Source organism: Ovis canadensis, chromosome 6, assembly GCF_042477335.2.
Source record: "Ovis canadensis isolate MfBH-ARS-UI-01 breed Bighorn chromosome 6, ARS-UI_OviCan_v2, whole genome shotgun sequence".
Classification (NCBI taxonomy): Eukaryota; Metazoa; Chordata; class Mammalia; order Artiodactyla; family Bovidae; genus Ovis; species Ovis canadensis.
In genome coordinates this window covers 66686093-66704435 of record NC_091250.1, presented here as the reverse complement: position 1 = coordinate 66704435, position 18343 = coordinate 66686093, and the positions used below count along the sequence as shown (strand labels likewise).

Sequence of the window (18343 nt, the reverse complement as noted above, 5' to 3'; positions counted from 1 at the left end):
GCAAACTTCTTTGGATTCAAGAAAGAAAATGAGCAAATATCTATGTCTCATCCACAAATCAATTTACTTTTCTGTTGTGAGAAGGAGCGAGATGTACATCAAGAAGTCAAGGATTCTGTGAAGTTCTCTCCTATAGGAAATGAGAAATGAAAAAATTGTACTTATCTCCCAAATAAGTTTCAAGGAATTGGATGATTTTTGAGCTGAAACAATCAGAGAAAGTGGTGAGGAAACTAAGGCTGAGCCAGGCCTTCTACAGTGGGCAGGATTTGGAGGTACACATTTGGAGATGGGCGAGAATGATCTAGAGCCTGAAATCTCCCAGGCAAATTCAGAAACAGTGAAGATGCTTACTAGGGCACTGAGTGGTCATGAAGAGATTAAGGAAGATTCAACTGAAAAGGTAGAAAGATAAAACTGAATGAATAAAACACTGATAATATACATCCATTTTCCAGTACTGATTTTTTCCTCAATGAATATTGTTAAGCACATGTTGCAGGTATTAAGATTAAAATATTTGTTAAAAGGTAAGTAGCAGGTAAACGGTGGAAAATTCTGAAAGAGATGGGTATACCAGACCACCTGACCTGCCTCTTGAGAAATCTGTATGCAGGTCAGGAAGCAACAGTTAGACCTGGACATGGAACAACAGACTGGTTCCAAATAGGAAAAGGAGTACGTCAAAGCTGTATATTGTCACCCTGCTTATTTAACTTATATGCAGAGTACATCATGAGAAACTCTGGGCTGGATGAAGCACAAGCTGGAATCAAGATTTCCAGGAAAAATATTAATAACTTCAGATGACACCACCCTTATGGCAGAAAGTGAAGAGTAACTAAAAAGCCTCTTGATGAAAGTGAAAGTGGAGAGTGAAAAAGTTGGTTTAAAGCTCAACATTCAGAAAACTAAGATCATGGGATCCGGTCCCATCACTTCATGGGAAATAGATGGGGATACAGTGGAAACAGTGTCAAACTTTTTTCTTTGGGTCTCTAAGATCACTGCAGATGATGATGGCAGCCATGAAATTAAAAGACGCTTACTCCTTGGAAGCAAAGTTATGACCAAACTAGATAGCATATTAAAAAGCAGAGACATTACTTTGCCAACAAACGTCTGTCTAGTCAAGGCTATGGTTTTTCCAGTGGTCATGTATGGATGTGAGAGTTGGACTTTGAAGAAAGCTGAGCACCAAAGAATTGATGCTTTTGAACTGTGGTGTTGGAGAAGACTCTTGAGAGTCCCTTGGACTGCAAGGAGATCCAGCCAGTCCATCCTAAAGGAGATCAGTCCTAGGTGTTCATTGGAAGGACTGATGCTAGAGCTGAAACTCCAATACCTTGGCCACCTCATGCAAAGAGTTGACTCATTGGAAAAGACTTTGATGCTGGGAGGGATTGGGGGCAGGAAGAGAAGGATACAACAGAGGATTAGATGGCTGGATGGAATCACTGACTTGATGGACATGAATTTGGGTGAACTTCAGAGGTTGGTGATGGACAGGGAGGCCTGGAGTGCTGCAATTCATGAGGTCACAAAGAATGCTGGCATGACTGAGTGACTAAACTGAACTGAACTGAAGTAGTAGGTAAACTCTAACAGGGCTCTTTGGAAACAACCCTGGGGCTCTAGGCAGCAGACACTAAGGAATAATCTTCAGTATGACACAATCAGAATCAATTAGCTAAATCATTTTCTGATTTTGATTCTCCTCTGCATTGGAGAGAGGGTCAAGTTGGCCCAACATGAGTTACCCAATATGTGACCAGAGAAAATGGAAACCTTTTAAAACAAACAACTGGTAAAGAAAAACTGAGGTGATTTTTAACAAAAGAAGTTAGAAAGACTGCTTTGTTGATGAAAAGAGCCATTAGTGATGTATCAAAATAGTGTGAAAGAAAAATTAAATGATATACAGGTGAGTATAAAAAATGGAACTAAAACATAGAGCTGGATGTTGGGATATAAGGACACCTGCCTCTCTTCCACACTGTTCTGGAATGCTGGACACTTGAAGGTACATCTGATTTCTCTGTTTTCTTACCTTTAACCTTTAGCATTGCTGTTCACTGTGCTTGGAATATCTATTTTCTTCTTATGGTTTAATTCTTCATAATCTTTCCAAGTTAATCTTTAATGAGTCTCGTTTGTTAGCCTCCCCAGCCAGATCAGTCTTTTTATGTCCTAACAATATTATATATGTATTTCCCTACTGTGGTATTTGTATTTGCATTTAGTATTACCAATGTTCCAACCAACACACTCTTTAAGTTCACAGAGCATGTCTTCTTCAATATTGTATCTTTGGCATTAATCATAGCAAATGTTTGTTGAAATATGTATGATATGATGCTTGTAGCCTCCTTCTGCCACTAAAAGCAGCAGAGTTAAGGATTTCCATCTGGTTTGGTTATCATTTTTTCCTTCACCTCACACCCCACTCAATTGATTTCAATAGAATGACCTAAAAGGTCACTGCAACAAGTTCACTGCTCATTGCAGCAGCTTATAGCTCAATCAGTCTGCCTAAGTCAGACTATAACAGAACTGAGACTGAGGAGTGTTAATTGAATTAAATTCATTTTTAAATAGCCATGTGTGGCTAGTGGCTACCATATTGAATGGAGTACATCTAAACGGCACAACTATCAGCCACAACAGCAAAAATGACAGTAGAATAGATGAGTCAAGTCATAGCCATGGCTAAGAATGGATAAGGTGATCCATGGCAGTCAGGTAAATGTAAGTGTTGAAACTGGATGGTTTAATGAATACACATCCAATTCCCTGAGAGACAGAGATTCAGCTGCTAAGATGGATTCTGCATGTTCTTATTCGTCACAACTGGGACAATCTGAGAATGTCTCGGTTCTTTGAAATTGGACACTAACTAATTCAATCATAATATTCAGATTTTTTTTTTCCAGAAAAGGAGATGAGAGCAACCTCTGGGTGGTTCATCCTTTTCTTACCACTATCCCCATTATACTTACTCCCTGTCCTTCCATGTTCTACCCCCAAATCAAGCATACTCTTCCTCCTCTGTCATTTCACCATCTTGAACCTCTTCCAGCTCTTCAAACTTTCCTGTTCTCTCTGAGACCTGTTCTTTACACACAATTATTTTTGCCTGTAAAACCTCTTCATCTCTCATTCTATCCATCTTTATTTCTGATCTTAGAAATCTCTGAGTGGTTATTCCTACTGCAAAATTTTAAGGATAGTTGCTGCACGAGTTATCCCAGGCAACTTTTATTTTCTCATCATTGACCATGCCACATTCTTATCAGTTTCAATATTTGTTTTCCTCTGGATATCTCCTTCTATCCCATAACGCTACAAGAAACACAAACACCCTCTTTCGACAACACAAGAGAAGATTGTACACTTGGACATTATGACATGGTCAATACTATAATCAGATTGATTATATTCTTTGCAGCCAAAGATGGAGAAGCTCTGTACAGCCAACAAAAACAAGACTGAGAACTGACTGTGGCTCAGATCATGAACTTCTTATTGCCAAATTCAGACTTAAATTGAAGAAAATAAGGAAAACCAATTGACCATTCAGGTATGACCTAAATCAAACCCCTTACAATTATACAGTGGAAATGAGAAATAGATTCAATGGATTACATCTGATAAAGTGCCTGAAGAACTATGGATGGAGGTTCATGACATTGTACAGGAGGAAGTGATCAAGCACATCCCCAAGAAAAAGAAATGCAAAAAGGCAAAATGGTAATGTGAGAAGGCCTTACAAATAGCTAAGGAAAGAAAAGACATGAAAAGCAAAGGAGAAAAGAAAAGATATACTCATTTGAATGTGGAATTCCAAAGAATAGCAAGGAGAGATAAGACAGGCTTCCTCAGTGATCAATGCAAAGAAATAGAAGAAAACAATATAAGGGGAAAGACTAGAGACCCCTTCAAGAAAATTAGAGATATCAAGGGAACATTTCAGGCAAAGATGGGCACAATAAAGGACAGAAATGATATGGACCTAACAGAAGCAGAAGAGGTGGCAAGAATACACAGAAGAACTATACAAAAAAGATCTTCATGACCAGATAACCACAATGGTGTGATCACTCACCTACCAGACATCCTAGAATGCGAAGTGAAGTGGGTCTTAGGAAGCATCACTACAAACAAAGCTAGGGGAGGTGATGGAATTCCAGTTGAGCTATTTCAAATCCTAAAAGATGATGCTGTGAAAGTGCTATATTCAATATGCCAGCAAATTTGGAAAACTCAGCAGTGGCCACAGGACTGGAAAAGGTCAGTTTTCATTCCAATCCCACAGAAAGGCAGTGCCAAAGAATGCTCAAACCACAATGCTCAAACACAATTGCCCTCATCTCACACACTAGCAAAGTAATGCTCAAAATTCTCCAAACCAGGCTTCAACAGCATGTGAACCATAAACTTCTCGATGTTTAAGCTGGAATAAGAAGAGGGAGAAGAACCAGAGATCAAATTGCTGATGTCTGTTGGATCATAGAAAAAGTGAGAGAGATCCAGAAAAACATTTACTTCTGCTTTATTGACTACACCAAAGCCTTTGGCTATGTGGATCACAACAAACTGAGGTAAATTCTTAAAGAGATGGGAATATCAGACCACCTGACTTGCCTCTTGAGAAATCTGTATGCAGGTCAGGAAGCAACAGTTAGAACTGGACATGGAACAACAGACTGGTTCCAAATTGATAAAGGAGTATGTCAAGGCTGAATATTGTCATCCTGATTATTTAACTTATATGTAGAGTATATCATCAAAAATGCTGGGCTAGATGAAGCATAAGCTGGAATCAAGATTGCCAGGAGAAATGTCAATAACCTCAGATATGCAGATGACACCACACTTACAGCAGAAAGCCAAGAAGAACTAAAGAGCCTCTTGATGAAACATGAAAGAGGAGAGTGGAAAAGTTGGCTTAAAGCTCAACATTTAGAAAACTAAGATCATGGCATCTGGGCCCATCACTTCATGGGAAATAGATGGGGAAACAATGGAAAGAGTTAGAGACTTTATTTTTGAAGGGCTCCAAAATCACTGCAGAGGGTGACTTCAGCTATGAAATTAAAAGACGTTTGTCCCTTAGAAGAAAAGTTATGACCAGCCTAGACAGCACAGTAAAATGCAGAGACATTGCTTTGCCTACAAAGGTCCATCTAGTCAAGGCTATGTTTTTTCCAGTAGTCATGTATGGATGAGAGAGTTGGACTATAAAGGAAGCTGAGCACCAAAGTATTCATACTTTTGAACTGTGGTGTTGGAAAAGACTCTTGAGAGTCCCTTGGACTGCAAGGAGATCAAATAAGTCCAACCTAAAGGGAATCAGTCCTGAATGTTCGTTGGAAGGACTGATGCTTAAGCTGAAACTCCAATAATTTGGCCACCTGAATAAAGGAACTGACTCTCTTGAAAAGACCCTGATGCTGGGAAAGATTGAAGGTGGGAGAAGAAAGGGATGACAGAGGATGAGATGGCTGGATGGCATCACCAACTGGATGGACATGAGTTTGAGTAAGCTCTGGGAGTTGGTGATGGACAGGGAAGCCTGGTGTGCTGCAGTCCACGTGGTCACAAAGTTTAGGACACATTTGAGTGACTGAACTGGAAAAGAGAGGACACCTTTGTTCCTTGGTCCTTGTACCTCAAAATTCCATTACAGTGTTTTATATACTTCACATTATTTTAAGTTAATAAGTTAAACCAACATTTTCTGGAGGAAGTGCACAATGTTAAACACTTCAGGGGGAAAAAGATTTATTAGCAATTTTTCTGCAAGGATATGATACATTTTAGAAATGTTATTCTGAGTTAAATTACCCTTATATATTGGAAAATGAACAGAAATATCTTTTAAAATCATAATGACAATGAACATTTTAATAGCTAACTTTTCCCAAATGTTTCCCTGCACAACTAGAGAAGGCTGAAAAGTGGCATCACATCTTTGAGAAGAGGTTATTGGAATACACTTTCTGATTAGAATTTTAGCCTGGAAATTATGCTAGGGTCCACATAGTCATAGCCAAGGCTTTCCCACTGATTAAAATTACATCAATTTACAGCTAAAAATTAAGCTTAAGACTAAAAGGAACATATAGACTTTCCTGTAGAAGTTGACCACAGTGTAAGTAAAATAAATGTGTTCCATCTGACTCCTCTATGCTGGTTATTTTAAACCTGTGTGGAAGGAGTGACACCTCTGGGAACTCTTTGCCATGATGTTGTGGGGTAACGAGTAGTATAGACATCAAGGCCTTTTTTCATAAGTCCAGTGAAAGCAAGAAATGCAAATGACATTTCTGTGTTAATTTCTGGTATACAGCTCTAATCCACTATCCTGAAAAATTATTTTATATTTGTAATTCAGGTTGAAATTAAACCAGAGTATATCCTTCTATTTACATATCTTTCTGCCCTTCATGAAGAGTTAAAGTATAAATTGGTGCCTTCATCTCCACTGAAGCACTAGAGCAATGCATGATTCTTCTCAGTGTTGGGTCTAATTACAATAGGGTGAAGATTATTTTTCCACCTGTGACACTGTCATTATAATCATCTGACTTATATTTATAGTCAAATAGGAGTGTTTCTCTGATGACTTAGAGGCTTTAAACCTGAGGATAAAAAAACACTGGCTGTGAAACACATATAAATCCTAAACAGAGAGAAAAATCAAATCACCTGTTATGCTGTTTGTCCTCATCTAATAAAAAAAAATGAGCCTGGAGTATTCCAAGCAATTTACAGAGAGAAGTCAATAGGCGGTACACTAATCATCTCACTATGCATCCCAATATTTGACATAGCAGGAGCAAAGCGCAAGTATTACAAAAAAGACAGTTCTCTGAAGGATGAATTTCTTTGGATTAGGGCTATATTGCTTGTCCTGTTCACCTTCTCTTTGTCAATAACACCTATAGCTTTGAAGCATTTCCCAGTATGCTAGCATTCTCATTTGCCGTTTTTATTTCTTAAACCATCTGTAGACTGGCACTACTCATTGCTAAGACTGAAAATTTATCTTTTCTTTTCTTCAGTTACATTCACAGATTACTTGAATCAATGAGAATATCTATTGTTTCTAGACTAGGCATAGACTTTTATAGTAGTTTTTTTCAATAGCTTCATTTCTGGAGGTTTAACAAAATCAACTAGTGCTGACAACTACACAGTAAAGGTTATTCTACAATAATTCCCAGATTGGAGCTTCAGGGATAGTCATATTAGAAAATATATATTGATACAATACAGTTTACCAGTTGAAGCACTCTGTACTCTCTATGTTAATCCAAACTTAGACAATAGGTTCATTATAGTTGCTGAGTTTTTCTTTGCGGTTATATGTTCATTTCCTCAAAATGTAAACTTCATACTTAATTTACAGGTTTAGCAGTAAATTAGCTCGTATTTAAGATTTATATGGTTATTTCCTTTGCACTATTTCAGTAACAACAATTGCTGAAGTTATTTAGCATATCATATTTACTTTGCTGAGACAGGAAATAGCTAACATCAAATGTCTCACAAGAATGATAATCTAAGATTTTTTTAAAAAGCAGTTTTCTTGGAGGTATTAAATATAAAAAGTATTTAATGTTTTAAAATTAAATTGTTTCTCTTATTATTCTTTTCATTCAACTGGACATAACTTCAGGATACTTTGAAATGTTCACTTGTTTATATTGTTCATATAAAGTATATTCATGTATATAATTAGGAAAACATTAAAAAAAAAAACTAAAAAAAGCACCTCACTCCAAAAATGCCTATACATTCATCACAGTATTTCTTATTTTTATGTTATATCTATCATGTTCTAAATATAAAACTTTATATTATTTGTTACTCAACATAAATAAACTGCACAAACAAAATAATCAGCTCTGTGCATGGCATTTAAAAGGAAATATGTTTAAAGCTTTTGATCTGATGAAATCCAAAGCAAATCTCCTACCTTTAAACCAAACTGATAACTTCCAGGACTCTTCCTTTTTTTTTCTGGAGTGGACAATGATGATCCCCTCATTGAGAAGATTAATGAGATATTTTCCTGATGCCTGAGGATGTCTCACACATCAACCTGTGTCTCTTAGGAGTCTACCTATTGTGATCTAATGATGAGACTTTTATGTCAATGGGAAGAAATGATCCTAATAACCAGGGTAATCACATAGTCTAACAACTCCTGAGAGTGATTATTAGTGAGTTTGCAGGAAAAAGCAATATACTAGCACAGTCCAGGTCAAATAGAGGAATCCTGAAGTAAGGTGAAGAAGAGGAATTTTAGTAATGAATTCTAAAATTAATCTCAATTGCAGCATTTTGGAGTATATCAGGGTGTGTGTGCGTGTGTGTGTGTGTGTGTGTGTGTGTGTGTGTCCAGTGTCGTGTGACTCTTTGAAACCCTATGGACTGTAGCCTACCTGGAATTTTCCAGTCAAGAATACTGGAGAGGGTTGTCATTTCCTTTTCCAGGATGAACAAAGTAATTTCTTGATCAAATCCAGTCCACTTCTTTTGTATGTCTCCTCACCAAAGAATGGTATTTATGCATTTAAATGGCTGAAAAAAATCTAGGCTTATTTTTTTCTCTCTTCTCATATAAATACCTACACAAAATCCTTGATTTTGATTCTTGAGTTGCAAAGTCTAAAATATTTGCTATCTTGCCCTGTATAGAAAGTTTGTGTATGCTGGTCTTCTAGGCCAATCATTCACATTAAGACTTTGCTTCTTATCCAAATCTCTGATTTTTTTTTTTTCACAACTGAACTAAAACATGGACCTCTGTAAAGAGGAAAAAAAATTCCCTTTGGACTCTAGAGTATATAATTGGTCACACAATAGATGGCTAAATACTAATTTGCAAAGTAAATACTTTTTTTCATTAAATTTAGCTTCAACTGAAAATTATCACTGAAAACTGCTGAAAGATTACTTTGATCATCATATTAATAAAACTTTAAACTTTAAAAATTCTCATGGAATACCTGGATCTCTAAAACTCAGGGAGCCAAAAATTTCAGCTTAAGAAATATCATTTTAGTATATTCCAGCTGTACTACAGGGTCTGGAAAAGCATTCAAGTAAATGTTTCTCTTTTAAAGTCAGGTTTTAAAACTGTAAGTAAATTCCCTAGTCATCTACTAATTTCATTTCTAGTATTTTTCTAGTATTTTTGCCATTACTTCCTTTTCATAAATGTATTATAAAATGGTTTAAATATATGGTCAACTTTTTATAACAAGCCATAAAACTAATAAAAAATATTCCATGTACTACTGCATAAAACACACTTAGAAAAAACTTCATTGTCCTATCAATTTAGTACTTATTTTACTAAGTCTGGGAAGTTGTAATTACTTTCAATTAAATTGCCAGAATAAAACATCTTGCTTTTCTTTAGACTGATCATTCAGACGTTCATTTCAATGGATTATTTTTTTAATTAAGCACCTTGATTAGCATTTTTATTTTTCAAAACCCATTCTAACTTCCAAGATTATTATCTGCATTTCTCTGTCAACCTCATACATCTATCATTTGGCCTTTTTGGTGAGACATTATTTGAATCATGACTTTTAATAGAAAAAATAAAACTGAATATCACAGGTGAACTATAATTCTTGTCTAGCATCATCTGAGGATGTTTGGGGTAAATTTTACATTTATGACCAATTGAGCATCTTCTACATCTTCCCACAGGAGGTCCAGTAAAAAAGACAAAATTATTTCTCTGTCACACATTAAATTCAACCAATGAATAAAATTTATATTTAACAGCAGCAAGACAGGAAAAAATGAAGTTAGGGCTAAAGGAGAGCATAAATTTTTAGCTTTTCACATTTACATTCATATCCTTGACTCACTCCCTGCAGCTTAGGAAATTTATATATCTTGGTTAATCACATTTATCCACACAGTTTATAAACAAGTATTAAAGTAGGGATAAAGATGAAAGAAAATAAACAAATGTAAGTTCAGTCCCTATTCACTCTGCCTCCTAAGAACTCAAATAGTGATTCTGTAAGTTTCTATTAAAATAAAGGTGATTGTGTTGCAAATCCTCTAGTTCTTGGTTAGTTACCTAACATTCCTCCACCTCCAGGGAAAATTAGGTTTGGTTTTGAAAGAGGAAAACCACAGAATAAATAAACTTCTGAGAATATGGCAAAGGACTTTGAGATGAGGACACAAAAAGGTGAAATGTAGAAAAGAAAGGTACAAAACAAAAATTCAATGAACAGATTTCTTTGTGAAATCAGCTAATTGAAGCAAAAGTAAATTTGGGAAATCTATGATTATCTGATTGATTTTGACAGTGCTAATTGTTGGTTGTGATCATTCATTTCTCAGACCTAGAATGACTATCCATCCAAGGTGCACTGAAAACTCATTGCCTCAAAGATTAGGCTAGGAGTATTCAGCATAAAAGTTAGGCTATGATATTTTCAAGATTTATAGTTTGCTGCCAGAAATTCCATACATGTTACATTACTACCACAGTAGGTTGTCTGATGTCAGGTGATGAAAACTACTTACCAATCAGAGTAATTGGTGCCCCGCCCCCACCCCAGATGGTAAAAAATCTACCTACAATGTAGGATATCCAGGTTTGATCCCCAGGTCAGTTGTGAAGATTCTCTTGAGAAGGGAATGGCAGCCCATTCTAGTATTCTTGCCTGCTAATTCCCTGGACAGAGGAGCCTGACAAGCTACAGTCTATGGGTCTTAAAGAGTCAAACACAACTGAGTGACTATCACTTTCACTTTTTCACCCCTATTCTCACTTTACCAAATGCCTATTTTTTCAGGTAAACTGGGAGAGTTCCTTTTCTTTGTGATTTGCTAAATTATGGAATATGTTTTCATTAGTACATAATCTAGTAGAGTGAAAATGTTAACTCTGGCAGAATTTTGGGTTAAATTTGCTTTTAATCTAAAAATACTTTAATACAAGTAAAATCTTTCATACATAACTGTTCTAATAGATCATTTGGGTTATATTGCAGGTATTATGCAAATAAACATTAAAATGTTTATAAACCATTATGTGTGTTATGTATGTGACATATTGTTGCACTGTCAAGCATCTAAGAAACCAGATGGAACTCTTTAAGGAATCAGAGGTGATGGAATAATCACACAAGTCAGAAGCAATACACACAACTTTTGTTGGCCTGCTTTATGTCTATCTTCTTTCTAAAATGTATCACTGTATTTTTATATGTTCATGATAAAAAAAAATTAACCCAAGAATGCAATCTAGGGGTAAAGAGTAATATATATTTGTCAAATCTAAATTGAGAATTTAAAAGAAAAATAGTGGTTTTATGTTCTATTGATTTATGTACTGATGTTTGGGTCTCACCATTAGGTAATCACAAAACCAATTAATGCATTTATCATTTGTTCACCTTATTACAACCTGCATCAGACTTGCTAACCATAGTTCATCCTTAATTCCTTCTTTAGAGAAGGAAGGCTGCCAGGCAAAATCAGTGTACTAAGATATCTTTGGTTTAAGAATGAATGTGTCATTCCACATAAAGTACTTGGAATTTTCAACCAAAAGAGAGGAAAAAACTGGTAGAGAAACTTGAAGGCAAGCATCTTCAGAATTTTTATTTTTTTCACATCTGTAAGTTTTAGGAGTTGGGAGATGTGGCAAACATTCCTTTCAATCTATTAGTTTATTTAGAAAGTATTTTCTTTTAAAAACTATGTATTTATTTAGCTGCATCCTGTCTTGGTTTTAGCACGTGGTCTTGGTTTCCCCATGGAACATGGGATCTTAAGTTTCCTGACCAGGAATCAAACCTGTGTCCCCTGCATTGCAAGCCAAATTCTTAACCACTGGACCACCAGGGAAGTCATTTTGTTCTCTTTTTAAATCTCTGAGTTAGATTGGAGAAAGCTGCTTGTTTGAATAAATACCAATTTAATGAACAAGATGAACACTATAGTTCGAGTTATAATCTGACAACAGAGAGTAAGTGCAACAGTTTAAAATAAGATAGTAAATGATCAAAAAAATATACAAAGTAGAGAAAATTCACCTACAGAAAAATAAGGTAAAAATTATATTGTTTGTTTCATGTTTCTCTGTATCTCACATGATTAAAGGGATTTTTTTAGTCTCTTTTCATCTTTACTGTAGATTAAAAAAACATTCCTTACCATAGATATTTTGACATAGAATTAAGTTTATCTGAATTTCTCTAGATAGCACCTGAAAAAAGTCATTTTTTACATTAGTGATGAGAAATTCTTCCACTGTAGACATAAGGTTTCAAAGACATCTAGGTAACTGTCTTAGGAATTACTCTGATGAAACTTAAAAATCCAACTATTTTATTATAAGGCAAAATAATAAAGTTATGCCCAGTGCCCTCCAGATCAACAATTACTACAGCATTATCTTCCTTACTCAATATTAATTTAGCAGAAATCAAACCATTTAAAATCCAACTGGTATATGCATCCATTCACTTCTCCTTCAATCAAAACTGAAAGGGCCTGTCAACAGAGAAGCACACTTACAAGTGTGAAACCATTTGACCATGTTATATTTTAATTTGCAGAGACAAAAAAGACAAGCAATTTATTTACATAAAACTGTACAAAAGCAAATTAAATTATGTAAAGTATTTCATAAATAGTTGGACGAGTGTTTAATACATTTCGCCATGTTTAGCATAGTTGCGTGCATAGTGACTCATAAGAAACGATGATAAATTGTCCTCTGCTTCACTATCAACATCCAAGTAGCAGAACAATAGTCAATGATCAACATTACAAACAGATCGTACCACACTGAATGCAAGTGCTTTAAAATGTAGGAAAAATTGTCTGAAAGTAAACCCTAGGTAGCTGAAAAAATGATGCCTTCCTCCAGATGTTATATATACCTCTGCCAGGTCACAACTAACAACTTTACAATATTTATGATCATCTTCACTGTTTTGTTTTGTTTTTCCCCCTTAAGAATTCGTCTTATATTTACTGCTGATACAATATACCTAAAACTGTTGAGGTCTTCAGATTTCTCATGTCTGTTTTAGGATAGCTTTTTGATTCTTGGCAGTTTCTTCTGGTCTCTCTGTTTTATTTTCCTATAAGACAGCTTCCTAGGGTAACCTTTCAGCCAGACATCTTCAGTACCATCTTAGTTTTTCTTCCCATAAAAATAGTGCCTCTCTTGTTTTCTGAAACACAGGCAGCAGGCCAGTCAGAAACCATAATGATATCTGGAGGTTCAGAATGAGCCTCAGAGGTTCAGATTTTAGACTGAAGCTAAAGATGTTTTAATACACATAAATTGATATAGTTACTCAATTTATAAATGTGTCCTAATGTATAATGCATGCAAAGTTCACTTGAGTTTCTTGGGTACAGAAAACAAATATGGTTTATATAGTGCAGAACCAAAATGAAACAGCAGCTAAAAGAAAAATAACAACAAAAGAAGAAAGACTAGAAATGGAAAATCAGTATTTTACCTTGCAAAATGGACTGATTTCATCCCTGATAATCTCTTTCTATATTACTATTATAATAAATGCATTAGCCTTCTAGACCAAATTAAGCAGCCTATATAAATTTTGTTTTATGAATGAATGATATTTAAGACTGGTCCACTATCTGAGTTTGTCGGAAGGCAAATTTTTAATATATTATTTATTATTTTCAGAAAATAAACATGGATAAATATATAGGATCAGAAAAGTTGGGAATAGCCCATTTCCCCTCATTGTCCAAACCCAACAACCGTTTTTTTACCATAACAACAGGTATAAAAGGCACAGTTGCTTATTTTGCATTCACTCATTTATTATTTTTTTGTTTCTTTTTATAGATTTTTTTTCAAAAGCACTCTATCTATGGAGTGGCACCAGATTTAACCTATTCAAAATAAAAGTCATACAAACACAAAATAGATTTCTGTGCCATGCCAGCTCATTATAATAATAAACATGTTATGATAGCTAATTCTACTAGAAATACTGCGAATACTTACAGTACACTGAATTTTATTCTTTCACACCCATTTTAGTTCTAAAGAGGCTCACGAGTTAAATGATGATGACATGGCTATCTTGTATGTGGTGCAAATGTCATTGGGGAATGTGGATCCAATTAATCCAAAGGTCCCATATGACCCGTATTAGCTTTAGAGACAACAGAAGGGTTTTAAGATAGAGTGAAATGAGCTATCTAATGTTTCAAGTGTATCATGAAAGAAAAAAATGCATTAAAAAAGTCTGTTTCACACCTGTGTTATGCAATTGAATATTTCCTTTGTAACGTGCAAGAAAAAATATGTATACATTTCATAAGTATCTTTAGAAGTATTTTGTCTTAATAGGTACTTACAGATTATACAAGGCAGAACTGCTTTAATGCAGTTTCCTAACAAAGTACTAGAATTGCATCTTTCCATAATGTAAATAATAATCAACCATAAACATTTTCAGTTATTGATATTTTAGTCCAATGATTTTTTTCTTCAATTACATATCTTCTTTCATCCTATTATACATAAACTAACATCAAAATGAAAACTCCATTTAAGAAAGAGTATAAGGAAATGACCCCAAAGAGTACCCCACCAAACAGAGAAATGATTTTCAAATATAAGCATTTTGATGACCTATAGTGAATTAACAACCTATATACCAGGTTGCTTCACTTTGTAGTCTAAGAAATACTGCAAAGCATGAAACTACCCAGAGCTACATTGTTTCTACAGTTTGCTAAAGAGCCATCAAGGCTATGCCTTAACTAGGTTACAAACATTCAGTAATGGGAATGTTTGCTCTCTTCACCTGTTATCCCCTAGCCTGTCCCTGGATTGTCACTTTTTCTGAATGCCCCAGCTTAGTTTCCCATTGTATTAAATTCTCCTCTGGAGAGGAAGTGACCCTAAAATCTGCATATTCTGTTTCTTTATATTACACTGAAGGAAAAAAAAAAAAGACTGCATATTTTTGAACTCTGAGATGTGTATACCATGAGCCATGTCACTGCCCAGAACTCATTTCTTTCACATTCAGTCTGGATTAGTTAAAGAGATATGTTAAACAATGCTCAAAATCACATTAGTGACTAAGTCAACTAGGGGTGTCACCTTGTTTTAAAGTTGTGAGTCTCAAGATAGTGCTATATTGCACAGAATGCCAAATTAATGCACTTTTGTTACTTGGAAGTATACACTGAACATGTAAAAAATACACTTGGTTATTTCAAATGTCGATGAGACCAGTAAGTACAACCTGATTCTCAAATGATAGTAAACTTAACTAAGACTGTTATGCCAAGGTATCTTTCTCTTCCTACCTACCCATACATATGATATTAAAAAGTAGAATCTTCCCTGATAATATTTTCAAAACTAAACTTTAACCTCAACTAATTGCCTATTATAGTACCGAACATATATCTCACTGGCTTTTCCGTTTCTGAACTTTCAAAGAAAATTCATGCTTTCTGGGTACAGAGAAAATGTAAGATAAACTGGCTTTTGAGGGTTCTCTCTGTGTGCCTGGGTTCAGTGACTTCTGTTGCTTCATGGATTTCCACATCAAGACCAAATCTACTCCATGATTTCCCTGATCTGCCTTATGATCTTTGGCCTTTAAATGATACAGTTGTTCCTGTTAGTTGATAATAGTGGTGCCGTTCCAAAAACATATATAGTTTTTCAAAGTTATAACTAGTATAATTCATGTGATCAAAGTAGCATGTATACTAAGAATATTCAGTAAATGTATGGAACTGACATTGATGCTCCTGACTTGAGAAAAACAACCTATGCCAATTTGGGACTGCCGTCTCTGACTGGGTATTGTTTATTTTTTCAGGCTTTGTTAGAATGTTAAAGCTATGATCTTCCCCTAAATGCTTCTCCTGGAGTTCCTCTCTATAAGGACTGTACTATTAGAGGGACTCTCTCATGTTTGAAAGATTGCCTTCCATGGTTATTCATCATATTCTGATCATATGTCTGAAATACATTTCACCTGATCTGCTTTTTCTGATCAACCGGATGACATTCGAACTGAATCAAAGTGACTAAAATCATGTTTCAGCTTAGGGATAATGAGAGTGTGTGTGTTCTGCTAATCAGGCTTGTTACCATGAAAGAAACTTGCAACCATCTTTTTTTGTTTGTTTGTTTTTCTGGTTTTTGGAGTGGGGCGGGGAAGAGAGTAAGAGGGTTTGGGGAATCAGTGAGGGGGTTAGACATGCAAGTAACAAGGATGGTTTCTACATTGTACATTTCAATCAGGCTGAACAGTGTCGCTCACTAAAGGCCTGATCTGGAGGCAGAAGTGGCAGGCAAAGCTTTGTCTCTTTGGTAGCCCCCTCTTTTTGATTACAAGGTTTCATTTTGTAAGGTTTTTCACCCCTTATTCTCCTTCTCATACATGAAAAGAACTTTGCTGTTGCTTCTGTATAGCCTACAGGTAAACTTCTCTTCTAGTGAGAGTATTGACAGGAGATGGCTTGTATTCCCCCGTTTTTGTAAGGGGAATATCCTCAGTGTTGGCATCCTCATTTTTGCTGAAACTAGCCGCACTGAAGGTCTCATAGGATGAGGTCAACTTTTTGTTCAGGAGGTTTCTGTTGCGGTCACCCATGATGGCGGCCTCACCATTAGCCAGTTTTTCCTGGCTTCCTCGTTCATCAACAGGCATGAAAGTGGAGAGTTTGGGCTGGCTCTTCTTCCTCTCTGGAGAAGTGCGGACAGGCATCCAGCAGGAGTCGGAATGACCGTACTCATCACACTCACGGGTACACTTCCCAGTCAGGGCTACATCTGGAAGAGGTCTTGAATCTGAAATTTGAGGAGAAGGAGCCTTTAAAGTAGGTCATTTCTCAACAGCCTTTTCCGACCTATATGAAACTCGGTGGGGGGAGGGGTAGTTATGTATAATATTATATTACATATACATTTCCTTTACCATATTCCCTTTTTCAACACTCTGCAGTTCATTATTCCAAAGAACTGTTTTTATTTCATATCCATTAAAAATAAGGTTTTGCAAAAACTTCAAATATTATAGAAAGAGAGTAGAGGACAAACGGATAAATTTAAGTGTGTGTTGAACAGACAACAGGTATATGAATTTGTTACAGGACAGGTACGTGTGCATATTCTCACACAGAAATAAAGTATGCAAGTATATTTGTACAGGAGTAAATTTTTCCATAGTCATAAGTTATTAAATCCAAAAATATCATTTTCTGTATTTATAAAGTATCCCAGAAATCATGTACTTTTGCCAATTGAATTGCTTTGCTTCCTGTTTATACATTATTCATATAATGCAAATATGCAAAACCTTATATTTAAAATATATTATAAAACATCAGGGTGACTCAGAAGTAGAACCTAAACTGACAGCACATTGTGTGGTTAAAAAGTGAAAAAAACCAAAAAACAAACAAAGTACCAGTGGGTTCAAGTGTGAGTATACTAGTATAATCAGCGCTTACCCAACCCAAGCCCACACCCCACCCCACCTCCCACCTTGTTAATGACCTTGTTAATGTGCTGTAGGATAGTCCCTTGAGTGTTCACATAGAAATATACCTGTCAGTGTGTTTGCTGAATGGAAATACTATGTGAAAGGCAATGTACTGGTTAAATTGAATCAAACTCTCTTGATGAAATGACACGTTTTCCTAATTAAAGCCTGTTGCCTAATGCCGTGGGAAATATCTTCTATTTCTATAAAGCTGTTATATCATTGTATGTGTCTGTCTTTGGAGAATCGTTATATATTTTCTTACTATTACAAAGTTTTTAAACAGATTTGTTTTTGTTTGAGAAAGAGAGTGAGAGAGAGAAAAACCTGCTTCACCTCAACAGATTCTAAGAAAACAACCTCTAGGGTTGTATTTAATATATTTGATAGTTTCTTTTACTGCCAAACAAAAGAACATAATATGACTGTGCTCCAGTGTATATTGTTCGGTATCATTTTACTACAAGGCTTGGGACTTAAAAGACTGACAAATTTTAACCTCTGCAAATATATTCACAACAAAGGAATTCCGTAACATTTGCATATGCACCTTTGGTAGACTGGTTTAAAATAAAAGAGGGGGTTATTTAACTTATTCCCAATATATTTAAAGCTACTGCTTTTGCCTCCACACATCAATTCCTGCAGTATAAAATGATATTCTCATTTGGTTATCATTTGGATTAGGTTATTTTACAAGTTTCACATCATTGAAACTCTTAAATCAAGTCAGTCCAATCTTGCATGTCATTTTTTTCACTTTAGTAATGAGTGGCTAA

At 35.5% G+C, this 18343-nt stretch overlaps 1 protein-coding gene across 4 annotated transcripts in view; it reads right to left on the bottom strand.

The window, feature by feature from the left end:
- Positions 1-12581: 12581 nt before the first annotated feature.
- Positions 12582-18343, bottom strand: part of PCDH7 (protocadherin 7) — a 479430-nt gene continuing 473668 nt past the window's right edge. For 3 of the 4 annotated variants that reach the window (XM_069593017.1, XM_069593018.1, XM_069593019.1), the window contains one exon: positions 13861-16870. In XM_069593017.1, coding sequence (XP_069449118.1) covers positions 16494-16870 — 377 coding nt within the window. In that variant the 3' untranslated portion in view covers positions 13861-16493. Of the gene's footprint in view, positions 16871-18343 lie in introns of all 4 variants that reach the window. The other variant, XM_069593021.1, reaches the window with a different exon arrangement.